The sequence below is a fragment of the Canis aureus genome, chromosome 16 (genome assembly GCF_053574225.1).
Source record: "Canis aureus isolate CA01 chromosome 16, VMU_Caureus_v.1.0, whole genome shotgun sequence".
Classification (NCBI taxonomy): Eukaryota; Metazoa; Chordata; class Mammalia; order Carnivora; family Canidae; genus Canis; species Canis aureus.
Window position 1 is genome coordinate 18,315,630 of NC_135626.1, and position 16,472 is coordinate 18,332,101.

General features: G+C 46.5%; 1 protein-coding gene across 2 annotated transcripts in view; it reads left to right on the plus strand.

Moving 5' to 3' along the window:
- Window positions 1-1,844: 1,844 nt before the first annotated feature.
- Window positions 1,845-16,472, plus strand: part of BLTP2 (bridge-like lipid transfer protein family member 2) — a 30,085-nt gene continuing 15,457 nt past the window's right edge. For both annotated transcript variants that reach the window (XR_013354145.1, XM_077852017.1), the window contains exons 1-23: window positions 1,845-2,000; window positions 2,853-2,976; window positions 3,477-3,526; window positions 3,821-3,968; window positions 4,146-4,264; window positions 4,501-4,561; window positions 4,743-4,926; window positions 5,467-5,590; window positions 5,755-5,879; window positions 6,319-6,386; window positions 6,502-6,647; window positions 8,376-8,494; window positions 8,603-8,766; window positions 8,922-9,180; window positions 9,698-9,903; window positions 11,670-12,762; window positions 13,188-13,379; window positions 13,506-13,708; window positions 13,856-13,974; window positions 14,096-14,316; window positions 14,821-15,011; window positions 15,127-15,226; window positions 15,364-15,566. Coding sequence is in view for 1 of the 2 variants with exons in the window: in XM_077852017.1 (XP_077708143.1) it covers window positions 1,936-2,000; window positions 2,853-2,976; window positions 3,477-3,526; window positions 3,821-3,968; window positions 4,146-4,264; window positions 4,501-4,561; window positions 4,743-4,926; window positions 5,467-5,590; window positions 5,755-5,879; window positions 6,319-6,386; window positions 6,502-6,647; window positions 8,376-8,494; window positions 8,603-8,766; window positions 8,922-9,180; window positions 9,698-9,903; window positions 11,670-12,762; window positions 13,188-13,379; window positions 13,506-13,708; window positions 13,856-13,974; window positions 14,096-14,316; window positions 14,821-15,011; window positions 15,127-15,226; window positions 15,364-15,566 (4,284 nt within the window). In the remaining variant the exon portion in view is untranslated. The remainder of the gene's footprint in view (window positions 2,001-2,852; window positions 2,977-3,476; window positions 3,527-3,820; window positions 3,969-4,145; window positions 4,265-4,500; window positions 4,562-4,742; window positions 4,927-5,466; window positions 5,591-5,754; window positions 5,880-6,318; window positions 6,387-6,501; window positions 6,648-8,375; window positions 8,495-8,602; window positions 8,767-8,921; window positions 9,181-9,697; window positions 9,904-11,669; window positions 12,763-13,187; window positions 13,380-13,505; window positions 13,709-13,855; window positions 13,975-14,095; window positions 14,317-14,820; window positions 15,012-15,126; window positions 15,227-15,363; window positions 15,567-16,472) is intronic.

Genomic DNA, 16,472 nt, shown 5'->3' on the forward strand with positions numbered 1-16,472 from the left:
GCTGTGTCTGGCTCACATTCTTTTTACTACACTGCAATTGTGTTTTGCTCTGTTATCATCTCTTTTTGGTAAATGTAGGGATATCTTTCTCTAAAAGGGGGTAGAAGACTTTTTGTCCTCTCTTTACCTCATTTCTTCCTGTCTGCTGGTCAATTCCAGAAAGTTTGCTCCTAGGTCTTTTGAGCATGGACGTGGTGAACAGAGGTGTCTGCCACATCTGCTGGAATTTCAGTGACTAGCCATCCTTATTTTTAGAAAGAATGATTTTTTTTTCCTCCTTTGCTATATGGACATACCATTAAACTTTTGGGGATACCCGGTCTGTGCCACACATAAACCATGGCATTAAAAGGCTTAGTCTCTTTCACAAGGACTTGTTTCAGGAAATTGAGACCATGAACTAGTTGAGCTCCATCTCCATCCTCTCCCTGCTTTTCCTATTTCATTTACATTGATCTTTTGGGATATTTCCAGAAAAAAAGATAGACAAATCAACATTTAAGGTTATTGAGATACTGGAACTAGGCTGGAAACAGTCTGGGGGAGAAAGAAGAAAGGAAGTGATAGGAATCAGCTGAATAAAGGGAACAAATTGGACAAGATGAATGGGAGTATGGAGGTGTGTTGCAAGGTACTCCAACTTGGTTTGAACAGTTTTCACTGAGTTGTCAGGCCTTTCCTGAGGGTTTACAGACAAAGCCTACCTTGTTAGGAGGCTTCAGATTACAGTGTTTGAGAGATAAGTATGAATTTGAAACATGGTAGAGTCTTTGGGGAGAGGTGAAATGATGGATGAGAGGACTAGATAAGGAAACCAGTTGGAGTTAAAACTATGGGCAACCCAATGTGAAAACTGAAATGATGCTCTTTTGAAGGAATTGAAAAAAGTTTCCAAGTAAAATCTTGGAGGATATTTATGGAGATTAGGATGGAAGAGCAAAGGAATATGAAGTGCTTAGTTTGAAATCCTCGGAATGTTTAGCGTGTACTAGAGTTGAAAGGTACCTTTGTCCAGTTTCCTCATTTCACAGAGGAGGAAACAGGCAAAATGATGTGATCCTGAATGGCCTATTTCCTGCAATTAAGTTTGCTTCCAAGGTAAAGTATTTGTTGCTGAGAGACAAGAACAGTATTCTGTAGTTCTGTCGTATTCCCCCAGCCCACTGACCAGATTGTGCTATATATACTGTAGACACTGAAAACTTGTCCTATGAAGGGTCCAGAAAATTGCGTTGCTCACACAGTAGGTCAGTACATGTTAATTGACTCGAACAGTATTCAAACAGTAAAATGAATGAAAAACTCGTTCCTTTGTGGATAGAATGAGGTGGGAATTTTAACTGATGTCCTTTAGTTCTTGGTTTCCTCCTCAATGATTTTCAGATAAGGCTCGTATGAAAGGGCAGCTGCTTCTTGTGACCCAGGGTTATACTAGTACCCTCAGTCCGGACCCTAAGTGGCCAAGCGGACTCTATAATCACCCTAGGAAAGTGCTTTAAAAGTGGAGCGCCGCGGCCGAAATGACGAAATGAGACGGCGGAGTCTGTAGCCAGCCCGGGAACGGGCTCAGACTCGGTCTCGGGTAAGCCCCGGGCTCCGCATTTCCGGGTGCGGAAGGGTGGGTCCAGGGGCGGCGCCTGAGTGTCAGTCGGCGCGAGTTCCGCCCCCCGCCCCCGCGGTCTGCTCTGGAGCCACGCCCCGGCTTCGCGCAGGCAGCCAGTCGGCCCTGCCAGATCGCGGGCGGGGAGGAGTGCGGCCGGGAGACAGCTGGCTGGCTGGCGGGCTGTGGGGGGCGGGGTGCTCGCGCGCCAACGCTTCCTTGTCCGGGGCCCTTCCTGTGCGTGCGGCTGCTCGGCCTGCGGCGGCGCAGAGCGGAGCGGGCGTGGGGGGGCCCCGGCAGGGCGGGGGCCGGAGCCAGGCCGGGCCGGGGCCGGGATGCCCCTGTTCTTCTCCGCGCTGTTGGCCTTGCTGTTGGTCGTGCTCAGCGCCCTGTTAGGCCGGTGAGGGGATCCCGGCCACAGCGGCCGGGGACTGAGGAAGCAAGAGATTGAGGAGGGGGCGCTCGCCTGAAAAGCGCGCGGGAGGGGAAGGGGGCTGGAGTGGACGGTGCGCGGGCGGCGGAGGGGGAGGGCCCGAGGGGGGCCGCGGAAGGGGCGCGCGGCGCGCGGGGGGCCGGAGCGGGGGCGTACGGCCCGAGCTGGCAGCTAGAAACTGGGAGTAGGGGAGACTGAGAGCGGGCGAGGCCTGAGGGGATGCTGAGACTGGGAGCTGCATAGGTGTGTGAAGAGGGGCCCGGCTTGGTGGTCTCCCCTTCCCCCCGTCACTCGCCCCTGAGTGTCCCCTTCACCAAGCGCAGAGGGCACCTGCAGCCTCGCCCGAGGCGGAACAGGTCTGGCTACCCAGGGGAGAGTGGCGTTTGAGCCGGCCGGGTGTGACCCACAGTGCCTTCTCGCGGACACCTGTCTGGAGAGCGGAGACAGAGACCCCGTGGGGGAGTGCGTGATGATGGCACATCTGACACAGGGCTGCCTGTATTTCCACTCCCCTTCGGGCCTCTTCTTTCTTCCTCTGGCGTTCCTAAGGATTGCAAGGACTGCTTTATTTGTCCCCGACTTAGGAAGTGGGCTGTAGTTTGTCTGATTTCATCTGGGTGGAGGAGGACTGTCCAGGGCTAGGTAGGGTCTTGATCTTTGTGGCTGAGTGTGACAGTGTTGTTTTGGGAGACCAGAGAGTTGCCCAGTAGATCCAGCTTTAGGACATGACCTTTTTGCCAGGCGTTTTAGGACCAGGAAGGGGTGAGGACAACCAACATTGGGAGAGGGTCCTGTGGACTTACAGGGATTTTTCTGCAGGTGGTTTGTGGTCCGGTTGGTCACCAAGTGGTGTCAGCGAAAGCTGCAGGCGGAGCTAAAGATTGGCTCCTTTTTTTGGATCCAGAATGTCAGCCTTAAGTTTCAGCAACACCAGCAAACTGTGGTGAGTCTTGGGGAACTCCCTGGGTATGTATGTGGAGTGGACTCAGCTAAATTTTAACTTTTTATTTCTTTTTTTCCTAAAATTCTGGGTGGCTTTCCTAGGCAACCCAGCCTTGTCACCTCTTTGTCAAGATGATCTTAGAGTGAGTTTGGAAACACTGGGACTGATGCAAGTTGTTGAGTTAAAAATGCTTATAAGGCACAGAGTGTTCAGGGTATGTATAGTAAGAAAGATACAGAACTAAGCACAGAAAAAAGATAATAGGAAATAGAAAAGCTTACTGTTCTAATTTAAGAGGAGAAATAGCAACATAGTCATGAAAGAGAAATACTAAGCAAGTTCAATCAGTGTCATTGTCAGGAGCAGATACAGTGCTGAGGAGAGAAGTTGGTGGAAATAGAGTGAGAATATTTAGTGGAGGGGCTATCGCACTTCCTCCTCTTCTTGCAACCTTTCCTGGCTTCAGGCTGCTCACAAAGCTTTCTTCTCCACTGTTTTAGGAAATTGATAGCCTGTGGATTTCCAGCAAACTCCTTAGCCATGATCTGCCGTGAGTACCCTATATCCTCACTCTTCTCTTGGGGAATATTTTGGGATTGGGGTTCGCAGAATGTCATTCTACGGAGGCCTCACAGCTCAAGGAGGGGGCTGGGGTTTTGCTGATATCTCTCAGTTAGCCTGGAAGCTATTATTTTGTGAGACAGATATCGACAACTACTATGAGACTGTTCTCCGTGATTTGAGTTACATTTTTACAGAGGATGGGAGAGTGAATGTGATGGAGGGGTGGAGACTGCTAGGGAAGGGCTGGATCTGATGGCAGTGAGATTTCTCTTCTGGGCAGACGCTATGTGGCATTGTGCTTTGGAGAAGTACGTATCAGGACGGACCTACAGAAGGTTTCTGGCCTTTTTGCCCCATTTTCCCAAAGCACTGGGGTACATCAAAAGGAACTGTCTTTCAGTCCATCCTTACTGAAGATCTTCTGTCAGGTGAGATACTTCTCCCACTTTCCTGGACTATATAGTAGGGATGGCTGGCTGTAGAGTCATAGGTGGATTTTTATACTGTTTTGGGAACATAATACCAAGAGATGCCTCTTATTCTTTCTCTACTAGAAAGGAATAGCAGTGCCTTGACATTAATGATTATTCTTTGCTTCTTTCTAGCTATTCTCCATTCATGTAGATTCTATAAACATCATGGTTCTCAAGGTGGCTACTTCTGAGTCTTTGTGGCACATTCAAATCAGAGAAAGCAGCTTTCTTTTGGATTGTGATGGGAAAAGGTAACCATTGGGTAGAAAAGGGTCGGGTAGTCCCATTCTTGCCTTACAGTTGTTTCAGGGTGGGTGGATGTCAGGGTTTTCTTATTAAGCTGTCAAGTTCTCATTATGTAGCAATTTGAGGAGAGGCTAAGATTAGGTACTTCTATTTGCTTTGTTCCTTTCAGCCAGTAAAACTTGACTGAAATTAAACAGTGAGGAAAGGGGCCAACTGCTCTTAATTTTTTTTCCTTTCCCAGGCTGAAATGTGAAGTTGGCCTAAATCAGATCAACAGCAAAGTTCTAAAGAGTGGCCAATTGGTGAGTATGCCCTGGTCATTTAGATGCCTTATTTCTGGGCATAAGATATGAAGGAGCTTACATTCTAGATTCCGTGTTCTTATGGGGGGAAGTGTCTCTCAAGGTGGTGGTCTAGACTGAATTTTGGCCCATAACCCCCAGACTCCCTACATCACCTTAGAGGCTTTTATCCTCCCTGCAGGAGGACACCTGCTTAGCGGAGCTCTCACTGGCCCTAAAGTTGTGTCTAGAGGTGGGCATCAGCAGTCGGCAACTGAAGGCCATCACTGTGGATATGTGGACACTCCATGCTGAACTGCATGAAGGCCTTTTTCATAGTCAGCTGCTACGCCAGGGCCCAAGCCTGGCACCCAAACCTTGTTCAGGTAAAGACCTGGTCAGTAAGTTTGGCTGCCTTGTTCTCCGATTATTCTGGAAGTACATAAAAATAGGGGTCTCACTATTCATTAGATGTGATTTGTTAGCATGACCTTTGATCCTGAGGATAGCTAAAGGAAATAGGGCATTTACTTGTCATGAATTAGATTTGTAGTATTAGTTTTACATATGGTCTCTCACTAAATTCTCAGCATTTCACAAACAAGAAAACAGAAGCCCAGGAAGAGCAGCTACGTGACTTGACTGAGGTCATAGAGCTAGTCAGTAGTAAAAATGGGACATCAATTATTTTGCTCTAAAGTCCAAATTCTTTCTGTTATATTAATCTCTCCCTACTGTTTTTTAGATTTTGGGGAAGGAAGTACACCAGGTGACTGGATCTCTGGGATATTTGCTTTGTGGCCTAAGATTGGGCATTTGGTTAGCCTACTTTATGTGGGAAGATTTGGCCAAAGAGGATAGGGTATTTTGGGGACTTGAATGTGTTAAAGATTGATGGCTCTTGTGTTATTCATTCATGTTTTCAGAAGTGACGGAGAACTTGGCTGAGCCAACTCTGCCTGGCCTGTACCTCCTTCAGCAGCTGCCAGATCAGGTCAAGGTGAAAATGGAGATCACAAGTGTGGTGCTGTCCATGAATAGTCAAAAGAGGTAGGATCTCTCCTGACACAGAAGTGTGGAGAGTGATGTGCTCTATATGCTCAGGTCTTTGTAACTAGCTTAGTAGCTGCACTGCACTGAGCTTGTCTGTGGGGAGAAAGGGAGTAAGAATGACATTCCATGCATTCCTGAGCCAGAGTTTGTCTCTGGTTCAGGCACCTGAATTGGACACTGAAGCTGTTGTATTTCCTGTACCACCGTGATGAGGATCAGCTGCCTCTTCGAAGCTTCACAGCAAACTCGGATTTGGCACAGATGAACACTGAACTCATACTAAAAGGTTCATGGGTGGGGATGTTGGTACCGAGATGATTAGACACTCTCTCCCATGCTCCATTTGGCCTTCTTTTTTTTTTAAGATTTTATTTATTATTTATTCGCGCGCGCGCGAGAGAGAGAGAGAGAGAGAGGCAGAGACACAGGCAGGGGGAGAAGCAGGCGCCATGCAGGGAGCCCGACATGGGACTCGATCCCTTATCTCCAGGATCACACCCTGGGCCAAAGGCAAGCTTTACACCGCTGAGCCACCCGGGCTGCCCTCCATTTGGCCTTCTTAATTTAATATCAGTGTAATTGGGGATGGAGAGGAGGGAACATACTGAGAGAATATAGCCCCAATTCATGAGTTTTGGTGACAGTCTGTTCAGTCTGCTTGCCTGGCTCTAGTTTGCCTTCTGTTTTCCCAGTGTTCTTCTCTGATCTGCTCTTTGCCCTCACAGATGGGTTGTTGCTGTCCCAGAGCCGCCAGCGCATTGTCTGTCTCAACTCCCTCAAGGCTATTGTGCAGGTATGATGACTGTGATACCAAGAATCATTCCTTTCTCTGCTTTCTCCTTGTATCATTGCATTGTGAGTTAATGGGATAAAACCCAAGCCGACAGTTCTGGTGTTCTTATTTCCAGGTGACCACTATTGACCTTTCAGCCTCCCTGGTTTTGAATACTTGTATTATTCATTACCGGCACCAGGAATTCTCTCACTGGCTGCACATGCTAGCACTGGAGACCCAAGGGTCTAGCTCATCTGTTTTTAAACAAAGAAAGAAAAGGTCAGTGTAATCTTTTTAGCCACCATCTTATCAGGTAGATTCCCAGATTCTTTTGGATTAAAGTGGCATATTGTGTTAAATATGTATTTGATTACTTCAGTAGCAATTCTTTTTTATTTTATTTTTATTTTTTTTTTGAAAGAGAGCAAGTGAGCATGGGAGTGGGTGGGGCAAAGGGAGAGGAAGAGAGAGAACCCCAAGCAGGCTCCAAGCCCAACTTGGGGCTTGATCCTGTGACCCTGAGATCACAAACTGAGCTGAAATCAAGAGTTGGGTGCTTGGGCAGCCCTGGTGGCTCAGCGGTTTAGCACTGCCTTCAGCCCAGGGTATGATCCTGGAGATCCAGAATCGAGTCCCATGTCAGGCTCCCTGCATGAGGCCTGCTTCTCCCTCTGCCTGTGTCTCTGCCTCTATCTCTCTCTGTGTCTTTCATAAATAAATAAATAAAATCTTAAAAATTATATATAAATAAAGAGGCAAACAAGAATCACCAGGGTGTGAGGCTCTGGGATACCTGCCTCTCTTAAAAAAAAAAAAAAAAAAAAAAAAAAAGTTGGGTGCTTAACTGACTGAGCCACCCAGGTGCCCTAATAGCATTTTTTTTTTTTTAAAGACTTTATTTATTTATTCATGATAGTCACAGAGAGAGAGAGAGAGAGGGGCAGAGACATAGGCAGAGGGAGAAGCAGGCTCCATGCAGGGAGCTCGACGTGGGATTCGATCCCGGGTCTCCAGGATCGCGCCCTGGGCCAAAGGCAGGCGCTAAACTGCTGCGCCACCCAGGGATCCCTAGCATTTCTATTTTATATATTTTCCCCATTAAACTAGATTTTTTGACAGTATGATGAAGTCTTTTTTGTTTTTATGTTCTCAGTGCCAGCATAGTGCCTTATTTTTTTAAAAGATATTTTTTCTTTTTTTTTTTAATTTTTATTTATTTATGATAGTCACACAGAGAGAGAGAGAGAGGCAGAGACATAGGCAGAGGGAGAAGCAGGCTCCATGCACCAGGAGCCTGACGTGGGATTCGATCCCGGGTCTCCAGGATCGTGCCCTGGGCCAAAGGCAGGCGCCAAACCGCTGCGCCACCCAGGGATCCCAGCGTAGTGCTTTATTATACAAAATATATAATTGTTACATTGAGTTTAAGTGATCCACAATATCTTATCTACTTTAGATTATCAGGTGATAGGTCAACCGTGTCATCTCTCTGTGCATTTGTTGCGTAGACAACTTAAAGTTAATAATGGCTTGGAAGCAGTGTTCCTTTGTTGTATTAGGTTGAATCATATGATCTACTGATGTTCATATTTGACTTATGAAATGGCAATCTCATATGGTTCTATTTAATATCTTTCTTGAATTCCTGCAGATTACCATTGGGAATGGCAAACTGATGAATTTGGTCTTAGTTGCATTCCATCTTAAGCATCACAACAAAAAATTTTTTTTTAAGATTTTATTTATTCATGACAGACACAGAGAGAGAGGCAGAGACACAGGCAGAGGGAGAAACAGGCTTCATGCAGGAAGCCCGATGTGGAACTCGATCCTGGGACCCTGGGATCATGCCCTGAGCCAAAGGCAGATGTTCAACTGCTGAGCCACCCAGGTGTCTCAGAATCACAGCAAAATTTACCCTGACTTTTGAGAGTTTCACGTACCTGTTCCGTAATAGGAAGCTGCAGTTCTTTCTTTATCGAACAATAATGTTTTGTCCTTATGCAGAACCTTCCCCCAAATCCTGGCTCCCATCATCTTTAGCACCTCCATCTCCAATGTCAATGTTTCCATTCAGCTTGGTGATACACCACCCTTTGCCTTGGGATTCAATGCTATCTCTCTAGGTAAGACTTCGGGATGGAAAAGGAACAAGAATCTGTCCATTAGTGAAGCTAAGCCCAATTGATGTTTACAGTGGCTCCATAGAAGTCTTTCTTACCTTCTTTGTTCAGATTACCAACACCTGAGGCCACAAAGTATCCATCAGCGGGGTGTCCTAACTGTGGACCATCTCTGCTGGAGGGTGGGCAGTGACTCCCACATTCAGCGAGCACCCCACCCACCCAATATGCATGTTTGGGGTGAGGCACTTGTCCTGGACTCCTTCACACTACAGGTAGGTGGGGACTTTGATGAACGGAGCCCATATGGTTTCCTTGTCTTGCCATGCTTTAGTGCACGGATCATCTTTTTGGCAAAAGATGATGCATTAGGGTGTTATAGAACTGTGTCTGCATGCTTCTAAGGGGGCTCCCTCTGCTTCTTTTCTAGGGTAGCTATAACCAGCCTTTGGGCCTGTCTAGTAACCAGTCAGATACCCTCTTTCTGGATTGTACCATCCGAGGACTGCAGGTAGAAGCATCAGATACCTGTGCCCAATGTCTCTCTCGCATTTTATCTTTGATGGACACACAGTCTGGGAAGTCAGCTGTCTCTAGAGAATCTTCATTTGGGGAATCTGTGTCATTGCTGTGGAAGGTAGACTTGAAGGTGGAGGACATGAACTTGTTCACTCTTTCTGCCCTGATTGGTAAGTGGGACAGGGAGTCTATACCTAAGTGGGTAGTTTGTGACCTAAACATATTATGCTAGTTCAGTATACTCCCTTCTTATTTAATGAAGCTGATTATTTGAATTTTTTCTAATTTAAAGGCATGAGATGCTAGAAGGTTTTACATAACTGTTGGGTTTCTTGAAATTTCTTAGAGGCTTATAGAAGATATTACTAAGCAAGATTTATTTAAAAAAAAAAAAAAAAAAGCCTTGATAGTTGGTCAAGAAACTGAGATGTGTAGTTTTTTAATTTCCATGTGTGTTTAGTTCTAGAAACAGATTTATCTCTGGAACTTTGTAGGCGTTAGAGAGCTTCTTTGATTTAGGTAGGTTAAGATAGAAAAGGAAAAATTTCCCTGAAACATGAGGAATGAACTTAGAGGTAGGTATAGGGAATAAAGAAAACTAGAATGGATGGAATGAGTAAGAAAGGAGAGTGAGGGCTGAAGTTGCCAGAGCTGAGAGCCAATGCTAATGTGGTTTCTGGATGTTAGGTGCTTCAGAGGTCCGACTAGACACACTGACCATCCTGGGAAGTGCTGAAACCTCCACTGTGGGTGTCCAGGGACTTGTGCTTGCCCTAGTGAAGTCAGTCACAGAGAAGATGCAGCCCTGCTGCAAAGCTCCTGACATCCCCACTCCTGTGCTCAGTCTCTCCATGCTCTCCATCACCTATCACAGCAGCATCCGCTCGCTGGAGGTAAAGCTTCTATGGGGAGGTGAAGTCAGATTGTTTTTTTCCTAGGCTAAAGAACATTCCCCAGCCTTCTGAGTTTGTTGTGAAACATTTATAAGAAATATGATACCTTGTGTTCTTTTTGGCCTGGCTTGTTCTGTACATTTTTAACTCTTTATGGAATGTAAAATATACACAGAACTAAGGAGGATATTTGAACTTGTATGTATCCATACCCAGCTTCAGTAATTACCAACTTATGACCAGTTTGTTTCAGTTCTATGACCCACCAGTTGCCCCTGCCTCCTGCTCTGGGATTATTTTGAGGCAGATATATACCAGACATATAATTTCAACCCTAAATATTTCAGCATATATCTGAAAAATAAGGGGCTTTTTTTTTTTTTTTTTTTTTTCTGGTGTTATTTCGCTGAAGCACACAGCACATTAAAAGGCTGGGAGGGGTGCCTGGTGGGTTCACTTTGTGGAATGTGTGACTCTTGATCTTGGGGTTGAAAGTTTGAGCCCACGTTGGGTGTAAAGATTACTTTAAAAAAAAAAGTCTGAAAGGGAACTGAAAATGGAGACCCTGGCAAGTTTTAAGAGGCTTTTCAAGATCTTTCTCCTCAGGGTACCAGGTGGATATGGGACCCTCTTAGGAGGGGAATGGAATATCTTTCTAATTGTCTTACTTCAGCTTCCTTTGGAAACTGAGGAGTTGTCTTTTCAGAGGCTGGAGCTCAAAGGCATTTTTCTGTTCTGCGATTTAAATTTTCTTTGTGTAACTATTCAGGATTGATTTCGTTTTTCAAGCTTACAAAGATTCCCTTCTTTGAAGCATAATTTCGTATGAGTCAATTGCTGTATTGACTTGTGTGGTCAGTTCTTTTTATACTTTTACTTAAGAATTAAGTCAGGGGTACCTGGCTAGCTCCATTGGTTGAGTGTCTGACCTTTTAGCTCAGGTTGTGATCTCATGGGATTGAGCCCCATGTCAGGCTCTGCACTCAGTGTAGAGTCTGCTTCAGATTCTTTCTCCCTCTCCTGCCCCTTCCTGCTCATGTGTACCCTCTCTCTCTCCCTAAAATGAATAAATAAAAAAATTTTTTTTTTTTTTTTTTTATGATAGTCATACAGAGAGAGAGAGAGAGAGAGAGGCAGAGACACAGGCAGAGGGAGAAGCAGGCTCCATGCACAGGGAGCCCGACGTGGGATTCGATCCCGGGTCTCCAGGATCGCGCCCTGGGCCAAAGGCAGGCGCCAAACCGCTGCGCCACCCAGGGATCCCTAAATAAAATCTTTAAAAAAAAAGTATTAAATCAAGATGCAATTAATGCATAAAACATTTTTAAATTGATTGTTGCAGTGGTTATTATCCAGAACATGGCCATTATAGAAAGGTATTTCATGAACAGAAACAAAAAGCCACATGACTTAATAAGTATTTGCTGTATATAATTCATATCCTGTGGTAGATATTAAGAATCAACACACATGGCCTCTACTCTCAGATAATTTAAAATCCAGTTGGGAACTCAAAAGTGTAAGTGCTCTTATATATAAATAAGACCTGAAAAAAAACCCAAAAACAAAACAAGTAAGAACTATTAGTTCTGTATATTCATGCTAGGGAAACAAGGCAAGGGAGTAATTAATGTAGTTGCTCAGGAAATGCTTCTGAATGGAAATGGTTCTTCACCCAGGTGTGCATGTACATAATAATAATCCCAGCCATCTCTCCTGTTTTGGGATATTGCAACTGACAGATCTTTTTCTCTTGTTCCCTGAAGGTTCAGTGTGGTACAGGGCTGACCTTACTTTGGAGCCCACCAGATCACATGTACCTGTATCAGCATGTCCTGGCTACCCTACATTGCCGAGACCTACTAAGAGCCACTCTGTTTCCCGAGTCTGTTCCATTCCTTGCACTAGAGAGTCCAGAGACTGTGTCTGAACTGGAAGACCTTCTCCCTGAGCCATCTCCTCCAAAGCGTCTACTAAACCTAACACTAGAGGTGAACACAGCTAAGCTGACAGCTTTTGTAGCTGAGGACAAGTTCATTACCCTGGCTGCAGAGAGTGTGTCACTGAGCCGGCATGGGGGTTCACTACAGGCTTACTGCCCGGAGCTGGCTGCTGGCTTTGATGGTAATAGCATCTTCAACTTTAAGGAAGTGGAGGTACAGCTGTTACCTGAACTGGAGGAGATGATCCTCCACCGGAACCCTTTCCCTGTGCTGCAGACCCTCCGGAATCGTGTTTGGCTCCTCTCCTTGGGCTCAGTCTCGGTGGAGTTTCCTTATCAGTATGATTTCTCTCGAACTCTGGATGAGGCTGTGGGAGTACAGAAATGGCTGAAGGGGTTGCATCGAGGAACTCATGCTCAGGCTTCTCCAAGCCCTGCCCCACTCCCACCTGATCTACTCTTAAAGGTTCAGCACTTCTCATGGGTTTTCCTTGATGACATTTTTGAGGTGAAACTTCGTGATAACTATGAACTAATGAAGGATGAAAGTAAGGAGAGTGCCAAAAGGCTGCAGTTGCTGGATGCCAAGGTGGCTGCCCTTCGGAAGCAACATGGGGAGTTATTGCCAGCCCGTAAAATTGAGGAGCTCTATGCCTCTTTGGAACATAAAAACATTGAAATTTACATTCAGCGCTCCCGTCGTCTCTATGGCAACACACCTATGCGCCGGGCACTGCTCACTTGGAGCGTGGCAGGGCTAGAGCTGGTAGCTCTGGCAGATGCCTCCTTCCATGGGCCTGAGCGTGTGGTAGAGCAAGTTCAAGAGCTTGATCCAGGCAGCCCTTTTCCTGCTGAAGGAGTAGATCTCGTCATTCAGTGGTGTCGTATGCTCAAGTGCAGTGTTAAGACGTTTTTGGGTAAGTAGTACTTGCTTATTTGCAGAGTGTGGTGTTTGCCCTCAGAGCTTCAGAAAGCTCTTTGAGTGACTACAGAGGAGTTCAGTTATATTGGGAACTGTGGTGGTTTTTGGATGAGTGGAGTGGGAGGTGGGCCCCTCTACCTTTCTTTGTTCCAGAATTTCACCCTGAAACTGCTTGGCTACTGTAAAGGACAATTACCATAGTCATCTTCAGGGTTAGTGTGTCTCTTGGGTCTTGGTTTTATTCCCCTCACCATCTGCTCAGTGTCTCCATGCCCTTTTCCAGCTTTTCTTCCAACTGCCAGATCTTGTTTTCTCAGTTGACCTTGTTAAATAGATGGGTAAAAGTAGTGGCAGGGAATGCTCGAGGCATGTTGAGACAGTCCTCTGAATAGCCAGCATATATCCTCCCTGTAATAACAGTTCGGATAAGAGATTATCCCCGGTACCTGTTTGAGATACGTGACTGGCGGCTGATGGGTCGACTTGTGGGCACCGAACAGAGTGGTCAGCCTTGCTCCCGGCGGCGTCAGATCTTGCACTTGGGGCTTCCATGGGGTAATGTGGCAGTAGAGAGGAACATGCCTCCACTCAAGTTCTACCACGACTTCCGCTGTGAGTAGAGGAGGGCAGCTGGTTTGGCCGGGGGATGTTGTGATGGCTGGGATGGGAGATGAGCTGAGGCCTGTTGGAGTGAAGAAAGAAGTTGTGTAACAAGTTGTACCTTTTCCTCCATCACAGCGGAAATCTTTCAGTACACAGTAGTATGGGGCCCATGCTGGGATCCAGCCTGGACACTGATTAGCCAGTCTGTGGACCTCTTGACCAAGCCTTCAGCTGACCCCAGCCCACCCTTGCCCTGGTGGGACAAGAGCCGTCTTCTGTTCCATGGGGACTGGCACATGGATATTGAACAGGCAAATCTGCACCAGTTGGCTACTGAGGTGAGAGGTTCCAGAGGAGTTGTTTTCTTATTAGGATGGTTTGGTTGGGGCTTATAGCACATGGGGGGGAAGAGAGAAAGGTATTCATTTGGGAGATTTGGGTGATACTCTTACCAGATCTCACCAAATTATTGGGGGTGGTTATAGGACCCGTACAACACCACAGAAAATATGCACTGGGAGTGGAGCCACCTGTCTTTTCATTGGAAACCTGGTCAGTTTGTGTTCAGGGGTGACTTGGATGTCAACGTGAGAACAGCTTCTAAGTGAGTGAAGTGATGGGTGGGGCCTCAATAGGGTGAGGGACTCTGGTTGGAGGGAGAGGGGAAGAGCCAGAGGGTTGCAAGTGACCAGGACACTGAGGGCTGGGACTCTGTTGTGAGACAGGTATGATGACTGCTGTTTCCTTCACCTGCCTGACCTCTGCATGACACTGGACCTGCAATGGCTGTGCCATGGGAACCCCCATGATCACCACAGTGTCACTCTGCGGGCCCCAGAGTTTCTGCCAGAGGTGCCCTTGGGCCAGCTTCATGACTCCTACCGGGCATTCCGCTCTGAGAACCTCAATCTCTCCATCAAGATGGATCTGACCCGGCACAGTGGGAGTGAGGCTTGGGTCTGGGGCAGTGGGCGGAAGGGTTGGGAGGATGGGCTTAAACACCAAGGACTTCAACTTGACCCTGTAGGGAGGGGTTAGGGAAAGCAAGGGAGGATTTGGATTAGGATGTTTTTTTGAGAGAGGGTTAGTGAAAACAAAGCTTAGATCTTTTTTTTTTTTTTTTTTAATTTTTTAAGATTTTTTATTCATGAAAGACACAGAGAGAGAAAGGCAGAGACATAGGCAGAGGGAGAGACTCCAGGCAGGGAGCCCGATGTGGGACTCGATCCTGAGACCACAGATCACGCCCTGAGCCAGGGGCAGGTGCTCAACTGCTGAGCCACCCAGGCGTCCCAGCTTAGATCTTTAGACGGAAAAGGTGTTGGGGATGTTCTCTTGAGACTGAATGCTGCTTGGGTTTTCAAACCTCTAAAAGCTGAAGCTAGGGATAGATTTAACTTCATCTCTGTTTTAATCACAGCTAGGAAGTGTCTTTTCCTCTTTTTTACAGCAATATCCCAGCCCCGGATTCTGTTATATAGTAGCACTCTGCGCTGGATGCAAAACTTCTGGGCAACTTGGACTAGTGTTACAAGGCCTATCTGTAGGGGAAAGCTCTTCAATAACTTGAAACCTAGCAAGAAGAAACTTGGCCAGCACTACAAGCAGCTTTCCTATACTGCACTTTTTCCCCAGCTGCAGGTCAGGCTCTGACATCCTCAGTTCTATTGTCCTTCCCTAGTTTTCTTGTTTTTTCTTATCTTAATCATCACTCTGATGCCATTCATGGTTCAGAGCTAAGCTTTCTTGTTGCCAGGTGCATTACTGGGCCTCATTTGCCCAGCAACGGGGCATCCAGATTGAATGCAGTCAGGGCCATGTCTTCACTAGGGGAACTCAGCGGCTTATACCTCAAGGTAAGCTCAAAAACTGCCTTTATTTCTCCTATCCTAATCCTTGCCCTCTTCACCCTTCTCCTTTCTCTTCCCTCTTTCTGTTCCACACTATTTTTCTGTACTGATCCTCATGGCCTCTGTATGCTTCCTTTTCTCAGCAGGCACAGTGATGCGGCGCCTCATCTCTGACTGGAGTGTGACCCAGATGGTTAGTGACCTAAGTCAGGTGACTGTTCACCTGATGGCTTCGCCCACTGAAGAGAATGCTGATCACTGCCTTGATCCCTTGGTAACAAAGACCCACCTACTGAGCCTGTCCTCCCTCACCTACCAGCGGCATAGCAATCGCACAGCTGAGGAGGTACCACCTGATGCAGTCTCTTTACTAGCTTTTTTGTATCAGTAGGTGTCTTAGTTTGCTCAGGCTGCCATAACAAAATACCAAAGAATGCGTGGCTTAAACAACAGAAATTTATTTCTCACAGTTCTGGAGGCTGGGAAGTCTAAGATTAAGGTGCCAGCAGAGTCATATTCTGGTGAGGGTTCTTTTCCTGGGTTGTAGACAGTTGCCTTTGCTTTGTCCTTACAAGGCAGGAAAACAGAGAGTATGCTCTCTGGTGTCTCTTCTTATAAGGGCACTAATCCCATCATAAGGGCCCTACCCTTGTGACCTCATATAAACCTAATTACCTCCCAAAAGCCACATCTCCAAATATTAACACATTGGGGATTATGGTCTTTTCCTTTAAAAAAAAAAAAAAGATTTTATTTATTCATGAGAGGCACTAAGAGAGTCAGAGACACAGACAGAGGGAGAAGCAGGCTTCATGCAGGGAGCCTGATGTGGGACTTCATCCTGGGACTCTGGGATCACGCCCTGAGCCGAAGGCAGACGCTCAACCACCCAGGCATCCTGGAGATTATGGTCTTAACATATGAATTTTGGCTGGCAGAACAATTCAGTCTATAGCAGTAGGTTTCAGGCTAAGTTCCGGGTAACGTTTCTAACTATATTCCAAGCATATGTATCATTACTATATGATGAACTCACTGTCAGCTGTACCAGTTGTCCCTCTTTTTGAAAATTTTTTTTTTTCGGGCAGCCCAGGTGTCTCAGCAGTTTAGCGCTGCCTTCAGCCCAGGGTGTGGTCCTGGAGACCTGGGATCGAGTCCCATATCAGGCTCCCTGCATGGAGCCTGCTTCTCCCTCTGCCTGTGTCTGTGCCTCTCTCTCTCTCTTTCTCTCTCTCTCTCTGTGACGCTCATG